The 25034-nt window shown below is 35.3% G+C and overlaps 1 protein-coding gene across 6 annotated transcripts in view; it reads right to left on the reverse strand.

Annotated features, from left to right (window-relative positions):
- The window catches only part of LOC149566619 (FAD/NAD(P)-binding oxidoreductase family protein), a 333421-nt gene that overhangs the window by 302605 nt on the left and 5782 nt on the right, over positions 1-25034 (reverse strand). For all 6 annotated transcript variants that reach the window (XM_089819921.1, XM_089819916.1, XM_089819920.1 and 3 more), the window contains exon 2: positions 14802-14927. In XM_089819921.1, coding sequence (XP_089676047.1) covers positions 14802-14927 — 126 coding nt within the window. The remainder of the gene's footprint in view (positions 1-14801; positions 14928-25034) is intronic.

Here is a 25034-nt window from a genome sequence, read left to right on the forward strand (position 1 = left end):
AAGGATCTTGAAGACTTACCATAAGAACCTTTTGAGTATCTTCTACTTCAACTTGTTGATCTTCTACCAAGGCTTTACAAAGTGCATTTCCTCTTACAAGCTTGGTCAGCTTGATCTCAATATCATACTCTTGAACCTTTGCTATCCAAAATCCTCTATTATTACAACCAACCTCTTGTTGTGTCAAAATGCTTTTCACTATAGAATATGGTACATATATCACTGAATGAGAATGCAAAATATAAAACTTGAACTTTTTGAGGGCTCTCACCACTACATATGCATGTTTCTCCATTTGTGAGTGTTTCAATTCTTGATTCTTTAATGGTATACTCATGAAAGAAATTGGGGCTTGTATTCCTTCTTTGTTTTCCTACATCAATATGGCTGACATAGTATGCTTCGATGCATATCAATATATAATGAACTCCTTAGTATAATCTGGATGAACAAGAACAGGGGCTTTGGCAATAGCACTTTTGACGTCTTCAAAAACCTTTTTTCCAATAACATTCCATTTGAAAGCTTTATTACCTTTCATCATATCCACTATGCACCTAACTGTCTGAGAGAAACAGGCACAAACCTTCTTAAGAAGTTCACCTGGCCAAAGAAAGACTTTAGTGTTACTCAATGGAAGACTTAATTGATGAATGGCTTTAACTCTGTTTGGATCAATCTTCACCCCTTCTTGAGATACAATGTAACCAAGCAGTTTACCTTCTATCACACAAAATACTGATTTCTTAGGATTTAGTGAGACACCGTGATTTCTACACCTTTGTAGCACTTTTTCTAAGTCTTTGATATGATCTTCTCTTTTCTTGGAGAAGACTATCAGAGGTATACAGCAATGATTTTATCTTTCAAATCACCAAAAGCCAAATTCATTGCACATTGAAATGTTACACCTGCATTAGTTAAGCCAAAAGGCATCCTATGATATGCAAAAGTACCCCAAGGTGTGGTAAATGATGTCTTGAATCGATCTACCTCATCTACTTGAAGCTGATAATACCCTGAAAAGCCATCTAACATAGACATCATCTTTGATCCTGCAACAGTTTGTAAGAGATGATCCATGTTGGGAAGTGCAAAGTTATCTTTGAGAGAAACCTGATTTAGATTTCTAAAATTCACACAAATCCTTATCTCTCCATTTTTCTTCCTTACTGGTACAATGATAGCTACCCAAATAGAGTGATGAATAGGATATACAATCCTAGCCTATAGCATTTTATCAATCTCTTTAAAGATTGCTCCTACAACTATAGGGTTGTAATTCCTTTGTTTCTATCTGAATAGTGTTGCTCCTAGCTTTAGAGGGATTTCATGTTTAAATTTCCAATCCATGAATTTTTTTAAATCTTCATAGTTCCAAGCAAATACATCTTGATATTCAATGAGCAATTTCTTGATTTCTACCCTCTCTTTTTGTGTGCAACACTTTCCTATATTTATCATTTTTTGACTAACTTTTGTTCCTATATTTATTCCATCATACTCATCACTAGCATTACCTTTCTTGTCTCTTTCTCTCTTAATGTATACATCATGTCTATCAAAGAGTTTTTCCAAAGAAATGAGATGAGGTGGAATCTTGTTACCTTTCAATTGGATCATATCTGGCTCTGATTTCCTTTTTCCATCTGTCAATGGATCACCACTTGAATCAATGCTTCCTTCAAAATATAAGCCTTCAAAAGGTTCTCCCCCTTCAATGAATTGTTGTATGTGTTTTTCATCATCAAACACCTACCAAGAATCTTCATTATCAAGAACATTGGGCCTGGATAGGACTTCCACTTTATAGATTTGATCTTTGAAGTCAGGATGTGGTAGGAACAATGATACAAAGATTGCCAAAGAATCAACTATTGAATTCTCTTGGTACTACTACAATTGAGAAAGCATCCAAACTCTCAATTTCATCCCACACCTTATTACGATAGTTTTTCAATCTTTGGTTCTTTACTACATATTGATTCCTTACTTGCCTTACCACCAATTCTGCATCTCCTTGAGCTTTGAGTATCTTGACCCCTTTTTGTTTTGCTGCAATTATAACACGGAGAAGGGCTTCATACTCTACAGTATTGTTAGTATTCTTAAAAACTAACTTGTATGCCAAACAAGTTGTTTCTCCACTAGATGATGTCAAAACCACTCCTGCACCTGCACTAGCATTAGCATAACTACCATCAAATTCCAAAGTCCACAACTGTTCACCATCAACCTACTCTGATTCTTCTTGAATATCAGGGGTATTAGAAAATAGCATATAATTTCCAAACTGCATTTCTTGATATAGGATTTGGGACCTAGGGTCATCTGATTTTAGGGCAGTGAGTTTTGCCTTTTCTTTTGGTTCTAATTTCACCTTTTTGTCTCCAACTTGGATGATGGCATGAGACCAATCCAATTTTATTTCTCCCCCCATGTCCTTGCAAAAACTTCTATTTCAGAGCATTCCATAACTTGCAGGGATGCCTACCACTAGGACGGTGAGTTTAAGTCTCTTAGAAGGATAGGCAGCTAGGGCAACTTGAGCATTTTTTATTTGTCCAAGAAAGGGTACTTGTTTTGCATCCAGTGAGTAACAACGGCCAAGAGTTCTAGTCAGGGGAAGACCTAGAGCTTTAGCTACAAAGCCAGGCATCACATTATCAGAAGCTCCTGAGTCTATGCTGCAATTACTCAATCTATTTCCATTAATAAACAAGGAAATGTAGAATGGATTTGGTTTTTGATTGGGAGAAGTAGCTAAGACAATAGACTCTTCTTCTTGAAATAACTTAGGTAGTGCAAGATCTTCATTAGGTAAAGAGATTCCACTAGTGTTGGCTTTGTTATAATGATTAACATTAGCATTCATACTATCATGGCATACATCTTTATTGTTACAATGCTCAACAAGTCTTTGAAGTTGATCAGGATTGGACTTTAAATAATCTAGAGGAGATATCTGAATTCTCACTTTTTCACAATATTATATTATATCAAAGAAATTAGATGACTTACCCTTGTGTTCTTTTTGTGATATGGACGATACCATGCCACTGTCTTTACCTACTTTATTTGATGGTGCATGATTTTTGGCATGAACTGAATTGGAAGTTTGATTCTTATTCTTCTGACCTCTAGTCATGACTGTCAACTGAGGTCCATCTAGAGTTGCAAAACAGTCACCTCTTGTCTCTGAATCTGATTCATACTCCAAGAAAAAGTTTTCAAAGTTGCCACAAGGAGGATGATCATCTTCACTCTTTGGATATTCCACTGTTTGTTCTTTATTGTCTACCATCTGTCTATACCTGATTATGTCAGCACATGTATCTCCATCATGATTTGCCCTTAAGTGGAAAGCCTCAATTGCTTACCTCTATTAAGCAGGTGGTATTTGCAAAGTCTTACCTCCATTTAGATGTCTAGAACTTTCTTGATAAGGTTGATGAAAAGAATGAATAGGCCTAGTGATTTGTTTCTTCAATCAAATAACCTCATTGGACAACTTTTGGAGCATGGTCTCTATCTTATTTGAAGTGCTAGTTGCATTACCCATGGTTCCAAATTCAAGTTCTCTCTTCCATTTACCAGAGGCTATCATGTCATCTTCCATCTCCACAGCTAACATTTGGGTAGCTTGTAAATTTGTTACATTTGTTCTTCTAATTTGATATCCCAGATCAAGGGGCATAGAGCCGATGTAGAAGGTTTTCTTATTATCTTTTGTTGGTGTACTTGCAGTAGGTATTCTCTTGATGAGTTTGTTAAACTTTGCATTAAAATCTCTCATAGAAACTGATGGTTCTTTCTTCATTTGTGCCAGATGTAGCAACAATACTTGTGCATCTTCAATACTTCTATAGCGTTCTTTAGACTTTTGTTTCATGTGATTCCAATCTGTGATGCACCCTGTAAGTAAATCTTGGAACCAATCAACAGCATTATCTACAAGAGTATCCACAAACATCCTGACTACCACATCTTCATGTTGGGGATTCACTACACCACAGTGTTTATGAAAAGCACTTTGGTGTTGTTCTACAAAGATAGTGTCATCAACATTGAATCTTGGGAAACATTTCCATGATGCTCTTGGCAAATCATTATTAGCTGCAAGGGCGAGAGGACCAATTGCATTTCCCCAAGGGACTACAATAGCTGCTGATACAATGATATGATTTGTTTGGAAAGTGATTGAAACAGGGAGTGTTGCACCAATCAACAACAAAGCATCAAAAGTAGGAGGAACAGAAGTTCTAGAAATAGGAGGTGAAGAAGATTGACTTCTCTTTGTTCTAGTAGGAACAACTGCAGGCAAGTGAATTTATTGGAGCTTCTCAGCCACAGATTCCCTTGCAAAGTGCTCTTCCTTTCCTGAAAATATCTTCTAGAATAGGAAAATTGGCTTTCTTGAGTTCTTCGTATACAAGGTCAATCCTTCCTCTTTCCTTGACACTCCTAGTATACTTGGGATCCAAGATAAATCAATTATTTAGAAAATGGTGTTTTGAGTTTACCTTAATGCTAATTATCAAGGAAACTTTACCAATCTTCAACTTTGAGTTAGCTTCTCTTTCCTTAGCAAGTTGAGGTTGTGCAACTGGTATTAGGTTGTTATGGAAAACACCTCACTTCCACAAGACCTATCTTACAACTCAAAATATATAAGGATTTAGAGTGCACACTAATTATGAACAGAAATACTTCAGAGTTTTCATTTTGAATTCCTCCCCAGTAGAGTCACCAAAACGTGTTGGTTAACAATTTGTTCTCCTGTTAGAAATTATAACCTGATTCTTTTAATGCCCAATGTTTTGGAGAAACAAAAGTATGTCACCAACTGGTGGGTCAATGTATGCGTTCTATCACTACCCTCTAAATTACAAGGTACAGCTCCCTTAGGATTTGCAATGATGTGCAATGAATATGTCTTTATTAGATCAGATTTTATGACAAAACAAGCTCTTAACCTAAGAGCCATAAAGGCTAACCAAATTGCTTGTAGACACAAACAATTCAAGGGAAAAGGATTAGGACAACCCCAGTGGAATGACTATAGTAGATTGTCTTTAAATTTTATGAACCTACTCCTATTCTAAATGCAGAATAATCATCTAAATGCAAAAGGGGAAAGGAAGAAGAGATGCACATGAGGGCAAACGGAATTGCTTTATCTATTAGACTTAGGTGAAATGGAATCCAACAAGTTGTTAATAGATTCATCTACGTTTATTCTTCAATTTCCAATGAAACTACTTTTAACATACCATAGAACAAACAAGGGAAGAAGCAGAACCACATATTTAAAGATAAATGGAATTATCTATACTGTAAATACCATAGTGAAATGGACTCCACATAGTTATCACATGTAATTGTCCTTCAACTCTCAATGCAGAACTAATCTAATGAATGGGCCACAAAACATGACGAGCAAATAGGGTAAATGGAATTACAGAGCCAATTTACTATCAAGTTTGTCGACCTTTGTATTATCAGAAGAAAATACATTTATAGTTTTCTGTCATTCCTCAATTCCAGCAGAGCAACTGTTACATAATGGTAAGAAAATATGAATAAAACATGAAAACATCCAATCTTTAACATGGTAATGAAGGCGTGGCATTTTTCCCAATGATCATCCTAATCGTATGGCACCTCTAAGAACATATGGTGACTTTTTATCTTCATGCGGCTTCAGAAAACTCTGTTAAACTCTTTTTTTCCTTCATATCTTATTGTTGGCGCCAAATCCACATAATTTGTATCTCAACGGTCACAGCAATTTCAAATTCAGGTCATTGATCTTAAACCAACGATCATGATTAAAACCTAGCAATTTCCCTTTATGACTTTTTTCGCGGGTCCACCCGTGTACACGTGTTGAATCGTCATCATGTCACTATGATTATTTCTCTTGCATCTTTTGGAAGCGACATAACAACAAGCGTTGATCTTCTCAAGATCCAATGGTTGCGAAAAAGACCTTAATTCTCTTGTTTTCTTTGCAGCACAAGTCCACCTTCCAGCTATGCACATTGTGGCAGACAAGTGGCACTATTTCATTGCCTGGAGAAACTGACGACTACAGAATGTGATGGGCCCATTGAGACACATTTTGCTTTGTCGCTATGTCACCATAATTAACAATCGAGCAACTTTACATGGCCACAAAACAAAAGCCATAGATCTTCCTTGGGATCGACGATATTCATTGTGTTATTTAATTATTGTGTATGACTAAAAGAAGGTCCCACCTCGGTTGGGTCCCACGTGTAATGACCCTCTCTATAAAGGCCACAGAAACCCTCAAACTGAACTTAGGAATTTTGTCAAACACTTGGCGTGTAACAGTAACAATATTCAGAATAGGGTAATTTCAGATTTGATACTTTCAGAATATAATCACAGAATTACAATATATATAAAGCCATTGAACTATATTTCAATTACAATGCAATAAATTCTGAAATTATTTTATTACCAATTCTGGACTGATTATTACAATGACTGTATGACAGCAAATTTACCCAAAAATTGACATATATTTCAGAATGCAAGAACCTGGTTTGAAGAACTATGGAAGAACACCACGTTTTGCTGCAAATCGTTGATGAAGACCTCCAACCGCACTCCGAAACTGTCCTTAATTTGCTGCTGCTGCCCAAACTAGCAGGGCCGTACCAGTCCGTACCTGTACGGCTGCTGAAATAAAATAATATTAGGGTTTTGGGACCCCCAAATGCAAGGAAAATGGGCGCCTAGGGTTAGGTAGTAACCCTGTAAAACCATAAAAAATAACTCCAAGGGGTTGAGGAGATATGAGCAATTATGTGGTTCCGAACCCTGCTTTGCCAATTCTGAAAATGCACTTATTCTGTCTTCAAACTCTTGTCAAATGCTTCTCCAATGATAGGGCAAATCTGAAATCCTTATTCCAACCAAAAACAAACCCTAACAACGAATTCTCAATAAGCTCCAATGAGATGGCTGAATACCAACTCCAATTATGCAACAATTCAGGTGATATTTCACACCCTCAAAGTTGCCAATCCAAGGGAGTGATTCGTTCCCAAAGATCGAATAATTTGCAGATCCAAAGTCCACAAATGTCTTCACAATGAAGAAGTAGAAGAGTTCTCCAATCCAAGCATGTCCAAATGAGAGGCCCAGCCCTCTATTTATTCACTTTTCTAAGAAGTTGCTAGAACTTCTAGAAACATCCTTTATAAATTCTCATTATAATGCACTTTTTTTATAATAAAGTAATTTTATAAAATAAAAAGTGCAACTCAAATTAAAATTATAACATGTGGGCCCCAATATCACATAATGATAAAATATAACCTCTTAACACTTCTTCAAGAGCAAGATATGACTATCTGATCCGCAGAATTGACTCTCTTTCCACACCATTTGCCTACGAGAGTCTGGAATAGGCAAATCCATGATCAATGCCATGTCAAACTAAAGAGGGGACATTACACCACGGATAGGTGTCAACTTCCCGCTATCTTGCCATGACTATTCCTCGTGCAATGTTGGAAGGCGACATAACGACAAGCGTAGATCTTTTAAGATCTAACGGCTGAGGAGATACATAGTTGACCACTTAATAATTCCATCTTAAGACACCATCCATCGATCTTGCCTTCATCTAACAGTCGTGACTTATTTCCATGGTGATTTGACTAATCAACTCGATGATGTGGACGTTCAGATGTGTTTTGGACTATCGATTCGATTTCAACTTTAGTTTTTGACCGTGTTCTTCGCCATTTCTGCATCTTTCAGTGCTCATTCTGCATTGAACTAAACTGATCTTGCTTCTAACTTATTCTCACAATCTGCACTCATCCTTTAGCCTCAGTCCTCGTATTTTTCGCTACCATTTGCTCTGAATATGCCAGCAGTTTCTCTATTCTACCTATATTAGGCCTTCAATGAAACACTTGATCATAGAGTTAGGATTTCAGAACAACTTCCCTCTCATCTGGGAAATGCATAAATTTACACTTCCTTTCCTAATCACCTAATATGAACGAATGCATTAGATGGCATTTTGAATGCCCACCTAGGTGCACACAAAGGGATAGATGAGAAGAAAAGTTCCTTAAAGGAAATCTAGACACAAACATCACAATACATTGCCTCAACCCTAATCTTAGAAGTTTGAAAAATATAGGGGGCACTAAGATCATGGCAACACAGTGTTGCTATAGAATAATTGATATCAGGCAAAAGAATCACCATCAAAGTCACGCACTATTCTCTACACATTCCATTGGCCTAAAAGAACAAAAAGAATAGAGAATGATACAAATGAAAGCCCCCAATGTGAGAATCCTCCGCTGACAAAAGCCTCTCTGACATATGGCACAATGAGCAAGTTGGTTGCTCTGCCTATATGTTGTCGTAGTGCCTCCTCTATGCCTTTGTAACAGATTTCCTCTATGCCAACCTGCTTGGCATTGGCTTCAAGCTGAACTTGACAAGTTATATATTTGGTCTGACCTCATCTTTTGTTGTTTAATTTATGATGGGTTTTCCAACACTCGTCTCAGAGACTGAGGTGTCATTTGAAAACAGCAATTCTAAAGTGGAGGTATGGGGGCTTAGATCAATTCCTACCAGGGATATCTATACTATTCCAATCTTATAGCTAGAGGAATTACAATGAGCTCATTTTCCAGCCCCAATTGTGAGTCAAGGTTCCCCTTGCTTTGATATCATGAAAAGAATTAGAGGAAATTTACAAAGAAATAATAATTGTTCTTATTTTTCAATCTAGTACATCACTCCTTTATATGATTCACATATCTTATTTTATAGAGAACCTCCTAACTACTCCCTTTACAGAGATAACAAGTTAAACAAAAACTCGCGAAAAATGGTAGACTCTAAATAAGCCTTTAAAAAACTAACTATAGCTAAGACGCATAATGATGTAACATTCCTAATATTTTCCTCATTTGTCTACTCCCATAATGTACTTATTGGGATTTCCAAAACATTTTAGATGTCATATATGTCTCAAAATCCTTTCTTTTCTGTCTTAGAATTTCATTTTGTCAGCTATCAGAATATTTGAGTTTCTATGGCATTCTTGCTCATTTGTGTCACTGTTTAGAGTTTTTCAAACTCTAACTTCTCAAACTTTGCCTTGTATGTCATAAACTTCAATGCTATATCAGGACTTTTAGCATTTTGAGACTTTCTCCCCCATTAACCATCATCTCTCAAACTCTATCACTTCAAACTTTTCCTTATCTGTCATAAGCTTCAAATCAATTCATTGAAATTTGAGACTTTCAACCTTTTTTAATAAACTAAATTACAAACCCATATATCTCAAAGCTCCAATTTGTCCAATAAAATGCATAAAGCTCTCCCCTTCATAATACATTGAACATAAGATGTGGAAGAGATTGAGCTAATTAACTAGATTAGGGATTATAGGTCCCATTCTCCATATCATGACTTGTCACTTTAGAGTGTCATTTCATAAAGAGGGGTCAGCCTATTGGCTTTATTTTATTTTCTTCAAGACGTGTAATATAAATATACATATATTTAAAATCTAGCTAAGTACAAGTTAAAATAGGTGTGTATCCAACTTTTGGAAAGCATGACTTATAAAACATCTTCTTACATTGTAAAATAACTTTTGGCTCTTAATATTGTTAATGTTTTATAGCTTCAGTCGATTAAAACACAAGATATGCATAAACATAAAAGGTTAACTCCTAAATTAAATTCTATATTCTAGATATATATTTTCTCATAACGATTATTGTAAATCATATAATAAATTACATTTATAATTCAAAACCTTCATATATATTATGTCCTTTGGTGGCCTCCCGATATTCGTGCTTGATTTCTTTGTCAGCGATAATGTATGCATCAGGAGTACATGCTTTCAAGCCTTGACTTTTCTCATCTTACCTGTGTGTGGTGTGGTGTACTCTGCTCCTGCCACAGTGTCAATTGCCTCCTCAATTCTTCGTTGGTTGCACCCACATTGACTCAAATGCAATTACTATTATCCTGTCGGCTAAACCTTGAAATCAGTTCAATGTGACATTTGATTGAAAGGGTGCATGTGGGTTCACATCTCTAGTTCTTGCCCCCCTTCTTTTATATATTTATATTTAACCTTGCCATTTCCAAGATGATGTAGAAACATTTTTTTTCAAGGAATTCAATGAAGACATGGAATAAGGAGTGTGATTAATATATATATATATTATTGTCAAGTGCTTCACAAAGTTTATACATATCAGAGTTTTATATCGAATTATAACCTTGTTAAAAGGATTGAGAACCTTTCATATTTATACATAAACTAGTGAATTCAAATAAATAAATATAGTCGAGAAATTTAACATGGTATCAAAGCAGGTCTGAGAAATGATCCTAATTAGATTTATCTTATTCAAGGTCAAGAATAAACTCGAAAGTGACTCAAATTATGCAGCTTGGAAATTACGAATGAAATTAACCTTAAAGGATAATGACCTCAAACAATTCATTGAAAAATCTGACCAATCACCAAAGGGAAATGATCAATTGAATAAATGGGAAGAAGATAACACTAGAGACATGAAATTGATTGTGGATGGTGTTAGGGATCATCTACTCCCCATTATCTCAGAATTAAACACAGCACGTGAAATGCTTAGAACACTTGAAGAAATGTATGAAATAAACAATACAACGAGAATTCTAATTCTAAAAGACAATCTCTCCAACATTAAAATGAACAAAGGAGAATTTGTTGCTTCATATTTCATGAGAATAACAAAACCAAGGAACCAACTCTCTAAAATTGGCCACATCTATGATGAAAAGGAATTAACCATGATAGCTCTATAATGGACTACCACCATCATGAAAAACCTTTAGACAAGGAGTATATGCTTGATCCAAGCTTCCTAGACTTGCTCGACTAAAGGATGACTGCATACAAGAGGAGTGCATGTTAATATCAAAAGGTGATACTCTACTGGAGGTGATGTTCAAGCTCTCACAACTCAAGTCGATAAAAAGAAGAAACCTAATTTCGAAAGGAAAAGAAGACATGTAGATTACTCTAAAACGCAATGTTTTAGATTTGACAACTATGGTCATTCAGCATTCCAATGCCCTGATAGATTGAAACATCAAGCAGCCTTTGCCAAATTTAGTAATTTTGATGAAGATCCAGAGAAATGTCCATTTTAATAGAACTTCAAAATATCCATAACATGTGAAATATTGGATTAATAGGGAGTTGTCTATTATATTCATCAAAATGTAAAATATGTGGAAAACCTTCAAAGAAATCTTAGCTTAGTTACAATTTCTGAGATGGAGTCTCAATATCAAATTATTGTACTATATTTTTAATCTAAATTTCAAATTACATCTATTTGTCTCTATTTTCAATTCATGAGAGCTATGAGCCTTGATCTCTTTTGAGAATGTTACTGCAGGAAGAGGGAATCAGCTACTTCTTCAAAAGTAATCTTGAATGAGGAGCTTGGATGATTGAAATTCAGAGGGAGTTGAGAAATCCTTGTGTGTGACAATGATGGGCCTACCCCCTGTATATATCATGAGGAAGTGACAACTTCAATATGATATAATTTGTAATTGCAGAAGATATTGTAAGGTGGCGATCTAACAATAACTTGTATTATGAGATTAACAAATTGAGTACATGGTGAATGTCTTGCATCTCAACATTCTAGCAAGCCATTACTCAAGAGTATTTGGTGACTATCAATGATATTCTGGGAGACCAATACTCATGATATCAGATGTGATATCAAAACCTTTTGAGTGCTTGTGGAATATCATTGATATTCTGGAATACCAATACTCTTGATTATCAGATGTGATATCAAAACCTTTTGAGTACTTGGTGAATATCGAATGACAATATTCTAGGAGACCAATACTCTTGATATTAGACGTGATATCAAAACCTTTTGTGTACTTGGTGAATATCAAATGTCGATATTCTAGATTACTAATACTCACGATATCGAATAAGATATCAAATGATGGAAATCTTCTAAGCTGCTATTTGTAATAATATTTATTCTTGTGTTTATCCTCCCTAGCTAAGAGGGATTGTTAATGTTTTATAGCTTCGGTGGATTTAAACATAAGATATAAATGAACATAAAAGGTTAACTCTTAAATTAAATTTTATATATATATATATATATATATATATATATATATATATATATATATATATATATATATATATATATATATATATATATATATATATATATATATATATATATATATATATATATATATATATATATATATATATATATATATATATATATATATATATATATATATATATATATATATATATTCTCATAATGATTATTGTAAATCATATAATAAATTACATTTATAATTCAAAACCTTCATATATATTATGCAATGCAGTGGCCTCTCAGTGTTTGTGCTCAACTCCTCTGTCAACGATAATGTATGCATCAGGAGTATTTGTTTTTGGGCCTTGAATTTTTCTTATCTTACCCACGTGTGGTGCGGTGTACCTTGCTCCTATCACATTGTCAATTGCCTCCTCAATTCTTCATTGGTTGCACCTACATTGACTCAAATGCAATTACTTCTATTCCGTCGGCTAAACATTGATATCAATTTGATGTGACATTGACTGAAGGGGTGCATGCGTGGTCACATCTCTAGTTCTTGCCCCCCTTCTTTTATATATTTATATTTGACCTTGCCACTTTCCAAGATGATGTAGAAACATTTTTTTTCTAGGAATCCAATGAAGACGATGAATAAGAGTGTGATTAATATAAGGAGATATTTATATATATATTATTGTCAAGTGCTTCACAAAGTTTATATATATCAAAGTTTTATATCAATTTATAACCTTGTTAAAAGGATTGAGAACCTTTCATATTTATACATAAATTAGTGAATTCAAATAAATAAATCTAATCAAGAAATTTTACAAATACATTGTTGGTTCGTACAACTATGTACTTTAATAATTGTCTCGGGTGATTGAAAGTTAAGAAAGTTAATAATTTTGGGTATATAATAATCGTCTTTTTTGTTATAATTTACAATATCTGATAGTGCAAGAGGTCTTTCTTATGTTACTGTTTTAGCTATGAGTAATATTACAAAATGTCACATTCATCCTGTTTTTCTCTCTTTTTTATGGTTCTTTAAATATAATGTCCCCAACTAGGAGGATGTCAATTTCCACTATTAAACATAAGTTACTAGACAACTAAATCAAATGAACTTGAAGAACGGTGAATAATCCATGTTATAGTTATATTCAAAACCCACTTCCTTACTTCTCTCCAGACTCAACTTTAAGGAGGGTAGAAAGTATTTGTCACAAGGCACTCAGACACTGATCAACAAATGAATTCCTCAAAGTTTCTAGAACACGTGTTCATACCCACCTTGGTACCATGCCCTCAGGGTTTCCTGATATTTATGCCTTAGCTCTCTTGGGATTCACCCACCTTGCAAGCAATTACCCCAACTGTTCCCAGGAGCCTCTTGTCATCAAAAGGGACTATAGCAAAAGACTAAAGGCTCGGATATGAATATATAACTTTCATATATATATATATATATATAATTGATTACTATAAGCTGATATCAATAACATTTATAGAATTGAGCCATAGATTGGCTTTGCCTTAAGAACTTATATTCTGGTACAATATGTACTGAGCATACACCTTATGTATTTAAATCTGCTGTCAGCTGATCAATTATTATATACTGTTCTGTATATCCCGTTATGAGATCGCTTTACTTCTCAGATCAATGACTTTATTATTCGATTCCTCCAATGAACGTGTTGGATGTCTTCTTATATCTTATGGCTGGATTGCTAAGTCACCATCCGAGGGACGTATCCTGTGATCATACAATTCTTGTCATCACTAATCACATCCTTTCATTAATTTTGTAATTGTCAATTTGGCTACTATGGTAATTGTATCCTTTCACCACTGAACTGTCGTCTCGACCACATGCTCCTGGTTCATTCAAATTGCATCCTTATGCTGTTCATTACCTTCCAAATGGAACCACACTTCCATAAGTGTCAATTAACCTTGCTGATCTGTCTCTCCTCTTTTACTGACTTTGATCGCTCAATTGCTTTCGCTACCTTTCCATCGCCATATAAATGTTTGTTACTGTTTACAGCATTCTGCGTCAGGACCATGACATTAAACCCTGATTATATTTATATAGACATGTAACTTAAATTTTTATTTCTATTTACATGCAACAGCAAAAAAACTAAACCTTTTTATTGTTTACTTGTATTTTTTTAAATATTCCTTTTCTGGCATGCAATAAAGAGAGCCTCCTCTTCAAATAAAGAAACGTATGTCTCATATGCTGTCATAGATACATCTAATGCAACAAACTCATTTACCAACCAAAATTAAAACTATACTTTTTAGCAAAGAATCTCAAAAATTCCATCTCACAAAGTCGGTTACCATTTTATGAAGAGAAAGGTTTGCATTTATTGATTGTACTTTATTTTCTTGCCATTATTTTAGGGTCAGACAAGTGAAAATGAATCAGCATACAAACAACAAAATAGTTGAGATTGGTTGCACAGGAAACAATATCATAGGTATGCACAAAACTTTGTTTTATCAAGTCGTCACAAGATTATTCAAAGATCTAAAATTCAAATCAACATTATTAAAATTTTATTTCACTTATCCAGAGAACCCATGGAATTGATCTGCTCTAACCTTGGTCAATGGTTTTCCTTTCTCAATAACTAGAACCTTTAGTTGGGGTGCAATATCTTTAGCTCTAATTGCTCCAAATATACCCGCTGCTCCACCTCCTATAACCACCAGCAATGGTTCATATGGCTGCATGGTAGGATTCAGCAATATCAATAGCAACAAAATAGCCATAGCTAAATGCTAATACAATAACACAGAGAAAGCCATTTGTGAAAAAATTATAGATTTTGGTTTTTCAAAACCCAATAACTTAGCACAAAAGGTCAATAGACCCTAAGATTATCTCAAATAATTGAAAATTGCAAAGAACCTAACTATTTATGCCGCATACTAATATTTCTTAGGAACTACCAATTCACAAGAAAGGAAAGCAATTGTTTCATATCTAACAATTACAATTTATAAATATCGTCTGAATCCAGTCTTTCTAAATCATGAATTTAAAAGGATGTAGTTAGAGATCATCATAAACGAAAAGTTTACCTAAGTCCTAATCTCACAGTAAAAAGAAATAATGAGAGGATATTTTCTTATTTAAGTTCAACTAACTCTAGTGCATTCTTGTCACATCAAAGTCAACAACATTATTTGCCCTATAATCTCTGCATTATAACAATTTGCAGTAAAAAGAAATCATGAGAAGATATTTTCTTATTTGCGTTCAACTAACTCTAGTGCATTCTTGTCATATCAAAGTCAACAACATTATTTGCCCAATAATCAACTTAACCTCACAAATTTGCTTTCACAGAAACTACTTTTATTATTTTTAAGACTTCAAGAGGCTATTGTTGGAAAACTCTAAATATGTGTCACTTACACATGCAATGCAATGAGAGTTGATGCTACACTTGCTCTACAGACACTAGCATCTAAGTTCAAAATTTGTTTAAACTACTTAAGTCTTTGTTTACAAAGAGTAAGAAATTAGCAATTGCTTATCCTACCAATAAATTCATTCAAAGTTAGAAAAAAACATATTGTAATCATTCAAAGAAGTCAGTTAATAAGGAAGGTCCATGTAAATTTTCTGTAACTAAAATGTTCATTGTTATAAATCAACTTGGAATGTCTAAGTAACATTGTCTTCATCTTAATGAACTAAGAGCTATTTTTGAAATGTCTCCCGCTCCTGTTCCCGCTCGAAAACTTGGATCTCCTGCTCAAATATCTGGCTCTCCCACTCTTGGCGCTTCTGCTTCTTCAGTGTTTGGTTACACTGAGGTCTCTGCTCCTGCTGGTCGTTCGGGTGGTGGAGCTATTTTTGGAGGACGGTCTGCAGTTGGGGATGGGGCTCTTTCAGGGCTTGAAATGGCTTCTATTCCCATTCGTAAACCTGGTTCTTCTGCTCCTGATCCTGTTCAAAAACTTGGACCTTCTACTCATGGCGTGTAATGAACCCTTTTCGGGGGTCATTAGTTTATCTACAATTTTTCTTTATTTGTATCCTTTTTGTTTTCTTTCCGTCCATATATGTGAATCTGGTCTATTATAACTAGCTGCCTCCGTTGTTTGCATGAATGATTTCCCTATTAGCTTTTCATTTTGGAAGCCACCTACTTGCTCAGTCTTAAGAGTCTTATTGAACTCTTTGGATAGAACATTTCTTTCCAAGTCTTCCATTGAACTCACTTTCAGTTTATACTCCGATGGTAGCCCGCTGATCTTATTAGTACTATAATAAGTCTTGATCTTCTTCTTATTCACTGTAGAAGTCCCCTCTCCTCTTCCCTTTTCTCCAATGAGGGAATTCACCTTTTATACCTTATGCTAGGTCATGCTCAAAAGGACGTGTCTCTAGAGAACCAGCATTATATTCCTCCTTATTTTCTCTTAACTATAATATTTTAGCAATTAAAATAATATCTTATTTTTATTTTATTGTTCATATTATAATGTAATGTCATATATTATATTATAATAATATTTTATCTAATTTTATTATTATATTGCTTTGTGCATAATGTATTTGCAATTATATTGATAACAACATTATAACATATAATATACTAAGTTGCCGATTCGGGTTCGGGGACGAGTTCGGGTTCAGGGTTCGGTTTGTGGATTCAGGCAATTTTTTATTTACCCATTTGGGTTCGTGGGTGGGTTCGTGAGTATATATATATAAGCACACAAACACAAGAGAAACATGCATAGTTGCAAAACAAAGTCATTTCACAATATGAACAATTGTTGCTTGATCATTGATCAATGCCAAATGCCAAAGGGTTTCGGGTCCCTTCAAAACCTGTTTTTACCTGAATCTAAAAGCATTAAATACTCGCTCATTAATCTATCTTCATGATTGTAAAGAAAATTATACATTGAATTACTAAATTGCAAAACATACACTAGTTCATCAAATAATACATTGAATTACTAAATTGCAAAAGAAAGACTAGTTCATCAAGTAATAAAGATTGAAACATGATGATAGATGACAAGGTTTTAGTAGTTTATTAATAATCATAGTATCAAATGCCCTTCAAGGGTCAAATGGATCATCACAAAATGAGGGATCAATGGCTTCATCCCCAACTGCAACTATATCTAGATCTTCATCATTGGAACCCAAACTGGTTCCACTAGTCCCATATGCTGCTATATCATCGTCCTCCTCCTTGACATAAGGGATTAGATGAGTGAAATGTTTTTTATTAAGTTCCTTTGAGAGTTGCATAAGAAAACAATTAAAAAAACACACTCTTTAATGTTGTTTTAGCCTTGGGTTCGATGTGGGTTCATTTGGGTTCGCTTCAGCAAGGACCCGGACGAATCCACAGTCAAAACTAAGGGCCCTGCCCGGACCCAAACCGAACCCAGGGACGAATCCAAACCCGTACGGACCCGAACCCGAATCTGGGCAGCAAGGGACGAATCCGGCAACTAAGATAATATATTATATTAATAATAATATTAGTAATATTATTATTCTTAATACTATTGCGTAGTATATTTTCTTTATATATTATTTATAATTAATTCTCAATTATATTATAATATTATGCCTTGAATATGTCCATTTCATAATATAATATCATTAATCATTTATTTATATATTTTTATACTATCATAATAATAATTATATATCAATATTATATAATAATGTTTGATGCACTACTATTAATATTTATATATTCAATAATTATTTAATAATAGTGTACATAATTTATTAATAACATTATTATTATTATTATATTTATTAATAATGATTTGACCTTTAATATTACCTCATTACCTTAGTAATGTATTATTATTATATCAATAATATATTATTATTTATTGTTTAATAATATATTAGACCATAAATAATATATCAATTTTTCTTTTAATATATTATAACATTAAGAAATAATATCTTTATTTATTCATAATAATTTACTTATATTACCCTAATTAGGGGACATCACATGGCGTCCCTCCTGCGTTTGGCCCTCCTGTTGGTCGCATGGATGGAGGTGTTGTTATTACCAGTGATGATGGGCTTCGTTCGGCCTCTTCTGTGGGTGGGGTTAGGGCTTCTGCCCCTCGCTCGGCTCCTGGGTCTCCTCCTTGTTCGGGAGGAAGGACTTTTGCAAACATGGCTGCCTTCGAAGCCGGCTTACATGGTGCTCTCCCCCGTGCTGGCTTACATGGCACTCTCCCTCATCCGGCTTCATCTGGGCCCCCTCTTGTGTCGCCTGTAAGAGCTTTGAATCCCATTAAGGTTTCTCTTGATCCTGAATCTGTTGAAGAAATTTTTCATACGGCAGAAGAGCTTTCCTCTCTTGCTGCCATTTTTCGATTCCGAGGTTACTGGCCCTCTCTTGCTGTTATACATGTCTAGATCTCCAAGAACTGGATGCCACTTATAGAAAATAATGTCCACATCTTCCCGTGTGCAAAAGGTTTTTTTATAGCTAAGTTTCAAAGTTCTGATGACAAGAAGATTATTTTGTGTCACAATAATTTTTCTTGGCAGGGCAGATTTCCACTTATGGCCAAACCTTGGCACATGGATTTTGATCCACTCTTGGAATCCTTTAATAAGTTCCCTATCTGGGTCCGGCTTCGTAATCTTTCGATTCATCTTTGGCAAGATTCGGTTTTTGAAACTATTGGTAATGCTATTGGTGATTTCTTATATGTGGATGCTGACACTTCGGATATTCTCCATTCAACCTGTGCGCGCTTTCTTGTAGACTTGGATGTTTCTAAGGGCCTTCCTGAGGCGATTTGCTTGGATTCCCCGAGGGGCTCTTCGAAACAAATGTTGGATTTCGAGGGTATCCCTTTTCGTTGCAAGAACGGCCACTTGACGAGGCACATTGCTGCCCGTTGTGCTGCTGGGAAATCCAAGTCTAGATGACCACCTTCTTGGTGGTTTGGGGCCTCCTTTGAGCACTACACGGTGAAACAATCCCGGGTTGCTCTTGTGGATTCTGGGGCTGAGGCTAGCATCCATTCTGAGCTGGTGGTTGAGGTGGATGCTTTGGTGAATTCCCTAAATGCTCCTGCGAATGTTGCGGTTGTGGATTGCGTTCTTTCCACGTCGGTGGTTGAGGAGGATGCTTTGGTCTCTTCCCCAGCTTCGGATGATCCTCCTAGGGAGTTTGTTTCTCTCAGGGAGTTTGATGTGGCTTCTGTGTCCCCTGGATTCCTCGGGTCTTTATCTTCTGAGGATTGGGTTGATATGATATGATATGATAGATTTTAATGACGTCCACGAGACTAAAGTAGTCTATGGGACCCATGCAATCGCCCTCCCGAGTCAGGAGCCAAACTAGTCAGTTGCAAAGTTTTGGTTAACTTGTTTCTTCTTCTCTGAATTTTGATAATCAACTCTGCTGTTCTCTTCACTTGATCTTCCTCAAATAAATAGTTGAAGTCCTTGTTCTGCAGAATTTTTGTATAATCAGATCTGATGTCGTTGTAAGCCAAGCATTCCATGACAAAGTGTTGCTCTGTCTCCACTGTTCCCATATTGCAAAATAAACATGTTCTGTCTGCCCACTCTTCCTTTGGAACTTGCCATCTACCAGTTTCACATCGCAGCTGATGTGAACTAGTTCTAATTTGTGCCATCAACATTTTTGCTTTCCAGTTAATAGGTGCCCTTATATAGGCCTTTTCATCATGACTAGAAGTGGGATTAAATTCTTTAATGTAATAAGATTTTTTCCTCCCTATGTGTCTTGTCCACAGAATATTGCGAAATTTTTCATTGACAAACTTTTTTATTTCTTTAATGTTATCCGGGCAAGCTTGGATGTTGATATCCCATTTTTGCATCCATTTGTCATTTTGTTTCATCCATGTGCTTTTCCGCCTCACAAGTTTTTCCTCTATTACCAACTTGGGCCAGCGATGTGTTTCTAGACCTTGAGTTTTCTTTAAATAGCTTAGCATTCGGGTCAATGCGACGGCTTCTAATGGAAAGGAACCCACCTCCGCCAAAAGGATTTCATACGGAACTGTGGTCTTGACTTTAAGATTGCATGTGATAAAGTGTTTTTGAATTCTTTCTACTTGCCGCCATTTCTGTTTGGACATACTACCGCCCCACACTTCACATCCGTATAGAATAACCGGAGTGACCAGCAAACCAAACAGAGTTTTCATGGTCGTCCAATCCCATAATTCTGCGTTCCTGCACTTGTTTTGTAAAGAGTACAACGCCTTCCAGCCCCCTTGGATTCTTTTCGATCTACAAGTATCCCAGTTGAGTTTGTTATGAAAATCGATGCCCAAGTATTTGTACTCTTCCACAATCTCAAGGGGACTATTTTCAAACAGAAACTTGTCTTGTATGCCCCTATTCTTCTTTAGTGAGAAGATCATAATTTTGGTTTTGCTAGTGTTAACTTGCATTCCTACATCATGGCAGCGAAGTTTGAGGATGGTTGGATTGTGGTTAAAAGGAAGAAGACTAAGTCTTCTGCTCCCCCTTTAGGTATGATCCTTCGGTCGCGTAAGGACAACTTCAAATCAAAAGGAAAATCTTTTATTCCCTTATGCTGACTGGTTTTTTAGTGATGGTGAACTGGCCGAGTTTCTGGTTTGATAGAAACTGGTTTGGGAGGTTTGTCAGGTTGCTTTGTTCCAGTTTGTTGACTTTCCAAAATCCAGTGTTCTTATGGTTGATTTTTCTGGTCACATTTGTTGGTCTCAGGTCCCTGTAGAACCTAGTTTAGCTGTTTTGCTGGTTTCAGGTCCTCTTAAAACCTGGGTGTGCTTAATGGTTTATCTTTCTATTTGTTGTAAAGGGTTTCGGGACCCCTTCAAAACCTGTTTTTACCTTAATCTAAAACATTGTCTTCATCTTTTTTTTTCAAATTGTTGTTATTTCTATGAGTTACATTCTTTATGCCAAATCAAATTCTTGATACAACTCCAAGGAGCTCTACTTAATCCTTAGATGGTATTCTTATTTATGTCTCAGGTGTCAAAATTCAAAAAAAAAAATCATTAGTGAGAGTAGGAGTTCTTCAAAGTCCAATACCTCAAGATCACGAACAAATAGATCAAATTTTCCTATTTATTTATCCTTATCCAACGCCCCAAATGATACATTGCACCATGTCCATATTCACAAGCTTGTCTTCATTTTAAATTTTTTAGTACATTAACTAAAGGAGTTTCCCCTACATTTTTGAGTCCACTCTTATGTTTTATCTTCTCACAAAAGGGGCAAATTAAAAAATCAACAGAAACTCATTAATTTATCCCCTTGTTGCTTTGACAATGTTGCCAAGTTCAACAACAAGATGTATATCTTTATCAATGGCTTTGGGAAATGGAGTAGTCGTGGCAAATTAAGATTACGTGGACATACTAAATATTAGGAAGTCCATGTGCAACCTTTTTCTTTCAATTGCTCTTTCATTACCTTATCCATATCTTGATATCAAGGTTAAACACGACAATCTCTCAAATGTCTTCCTATGTCTATTTCGCCAAAGCAAGCTTGTGATCCAATAATTGAAGACATGAATATCACCTCCCTCTTTATCACATTGTTCAAACACAATTTCTATGTACCTTGCACCTTGAGAATCCATTGTGATGGAAAAGCTCACCTTGGCTTTTTTTTGTTGGAAAGGACCAAACAAACATAGAGACAATCTTTTAATAATTCTTGACAAGTGACTTTGTAACTCACTTGTTTGAAATATTTGATTAAACCAAACAAGAGCATCAAGGGTAGAAGATTTTCTTCATCAATTTTTTTGGTAATTAGCTCCTTCAAAGAGTTCTACTTTAGAGGATATTTTGATTGCTTGGGGGATTTTAAGGTAGTGGAGATGGTGTTCAATTGGTTATTTCTTAGGCAGAAATTGAGATCTATTTAGAGGTGTCATAGGAGAAGAAAAATATCTAAAGGGAGACTTTTCAAGAGCAAAATCTCCATCTGAAGGTGATTTTTGAGGAGATGTGTTAGAAGAGCCCAAGGTGACATAAATGGCTTATCAAAAGAGGGAGAAGATATGCTATCTTACTTGGGAAGAGGAATGGGAAGGGAAGAGGTGACTAGATTTTGTGCAGCCTCACATTACTAAATCATTACAAAAGACACAATTTTGATTTTGGAAGTCGTCTTCTTTATCATTTTTTGCAACTCATTCGAAGATTCATGCTCCAAGCCCTCAATATTAACTACCCTCTCTGATGGTGCTTAAACTATTTGAATGGTAAGACTAGGTTAAGCTATCCTTTACTTCTCCATTTCTTTCTACTTGGACTTTTCTCCCCTTGATTCTTTTGGCTCCTTGACCTTCAAATCTAGCCATGTCAAGCTTCTTTTGATCACTTGATAGACTTTCTTTATTTGAATAATTCATTTTTTGAATCAATTTATCAACACTTTGTTTCTTTTCATACATTTGGTCAACATTGTTACCATCATCCAAAATGTCCTTTGGTGGCCTTGCAACTTCAAAAGCCTTTATTTGAGAGGATGTGAAACTTAAGAAATATCTTTCACACACTTCATGTTCCCATTATAATTTGCCCAAAAGTCTTCAAGGCTCCACTTATATGAGTAAGACCTTCCTAATAAAAATTGCTCCAAGTGGCCTTTGGGATCAAATAATAACCAAGATTCAAAAGATTGCCAAGTCACTGAAGCCATTTCTGTTTTTACAACATTGGTATTTATGTAGGAAGGGCAAATGTATTTGCCAATGGAAATAGGAACTGGGTTTCCAAACCTATGCTTGCCTGAAAGAAGCGTGTAGACAACAACACAACTCTAACCATAGCTGGTAGTCTTGGCGAATACTTGGCAGGATTTTTAAAAAACAATATTACTCATCGAGGAACTCACTAGAAATTTGACAAGTTTGATCAAAACAAAAACCTCACCAAATACATTGAAAATGGGAAACACAAAAAAAGCAAAAAAATTATAATATAAGTCATGATTTTGCCCTACAAATGTATGAACGCCCCTCATACTTCCTCACGAAGTACTTAAGAGAATAAATTCTTCACAAAAAAAAAAATGGGTGGCATGGATTCAATGGCCTTTTGGGCTTGGTTGTGGGGGTGTTGCCACTCAACCCTACAGTGTAAAGCAACAACGAATGGGCCATGGGCATTGCCTCTGAACCCCATAAGTTATACCTCAACCTCATTGGCATGTTCCCCCAAACCCTACAAGTACTACTACCCCCAACCCTATTCAACGCCCCTCAACCCCACTAACAGCATTGGCCCCAAACCCCCATGAGGGACACTACCCCTCAAGCTCATTAGGATCTCCACTCCTAGACCCCCACAAATTATTGGAATCTCTTCCCATATATGAAATTTGATTACAACGAAAGGATTTGAAAGTGGAAAGAAAATTTGACAAGTTAGACCATTGTCGTTATCATTAGCATAATATCATTGATCAATGATGAAGCATCATACTATCAAAATCACAAATTCAAAGATCATTATTATTATAAAATACAATACAACATTCATGTTTGGACAAGAAAGGTAGACACCAAATCAGAGATCACTGATTTGGTCAAGTCAAAGCCACAAAAACATCCTTCAATGTCGAGTGAGGAGTTGCAATGGAGAAAATGATTATAATCTCTTCCCAACTTTTCACTAAAATAGGGAGGAAGATCATAAAATGTTATCAAATGCAATTTATGAATTATGATGATGATTTTCAAAAGCAGTCATAAATTCATAATAGTTTCCAGCTAACTATTGCATCAAGATTTTAAACTGATGATGGGATTTTGTACCCAATTTGTGTTCATTATGAATCAAATTTAATAGAAAACATTTGTGTACTCATTTGTTCAACATGTGATATGTTGTCTTTGAATTTTACAAAAAAGAAATATATCTTTAAAGAAATTCAATGTTTTTTTAAGGAACTGAATTTTTTTCATGCTTTGGTGGAGTCAAAAATTTCAGGTCTGCTGAGTTTTTGTCAAATCTAAATCTGCCAACTATGACTCCAGCAGTATCAACTTGTCAATAAAATACCTAGGTGATCTGTGTGGTACTCAACGAAGCCAACAACCCTGATAGATGAGAAATGTGAAAATCAAATGAACCAATTGCCCCATTAACCAAAAAAAATAGTAGCCTCTATAGGCATTCCTTCAAAGCATCCTTAATTAAAAACACAAAGGCATCATTCCCCTTCTTAAATATTTTGGCTTTATTGTAGTTCCAAGGTAACGTTCATAAACTTTTTTCTATACAAGAGCCATATTTCCATCCCTATTCGGCCCTAGGAGAAATTCCCCTACTAGTGAGAAGGTATGTTGATATGAAGTCGTATAGAAACATTTTGATCCTTTCATCTTCACCAACTAATCATCAAACTATTGCTAATCAATGATGGCTAGTCAACATATTCTTCACCTCACAAATTTCTAGCAATGTTTTAAAAAATCTAAGTATGGAAATTTTTGCAGCCTCATTAGCAAGAACCTAGTTCAGCAAGGTGATTATGTCATTTATTTCCTGATGGAGTACACTTGTGCAAAGTCTTAAGTAATCAAGAAATAGCAACTCTTGCCTTCTTCATCCAATTATTATTGACTATATTCATACATTGGTCTGAGTTGTCCTAGAAGAATCGCTTTGAAGAGTTCAGAAAATACCTGCTTAATCTCCACGAGGAATATCCAACCCATAAACCTCTAATCACTAATCTCCATGGTTATAAGATTATGAAATTTTGCAGATGTTACATCCAAATCAAAAGAGTGGATAGAAATGGGGAAGGCTAGTGTC

Source organism: Cupressus sempervirens, chromosome 3 (genome assembly GCF_028749045.1).
Source record: "Cupressus sempervirens isolate cs-2001-9-10 chromosome 3, ASM2874904v1, whole genome shotgun sequence".
Classification (NCBI taxonomy): Eukaryota; Viridiplantae; Streptophyta; class Pinopsida; order Cupressales; family Cupressaceae; genus Cupressus; species Cupressus sempervirens.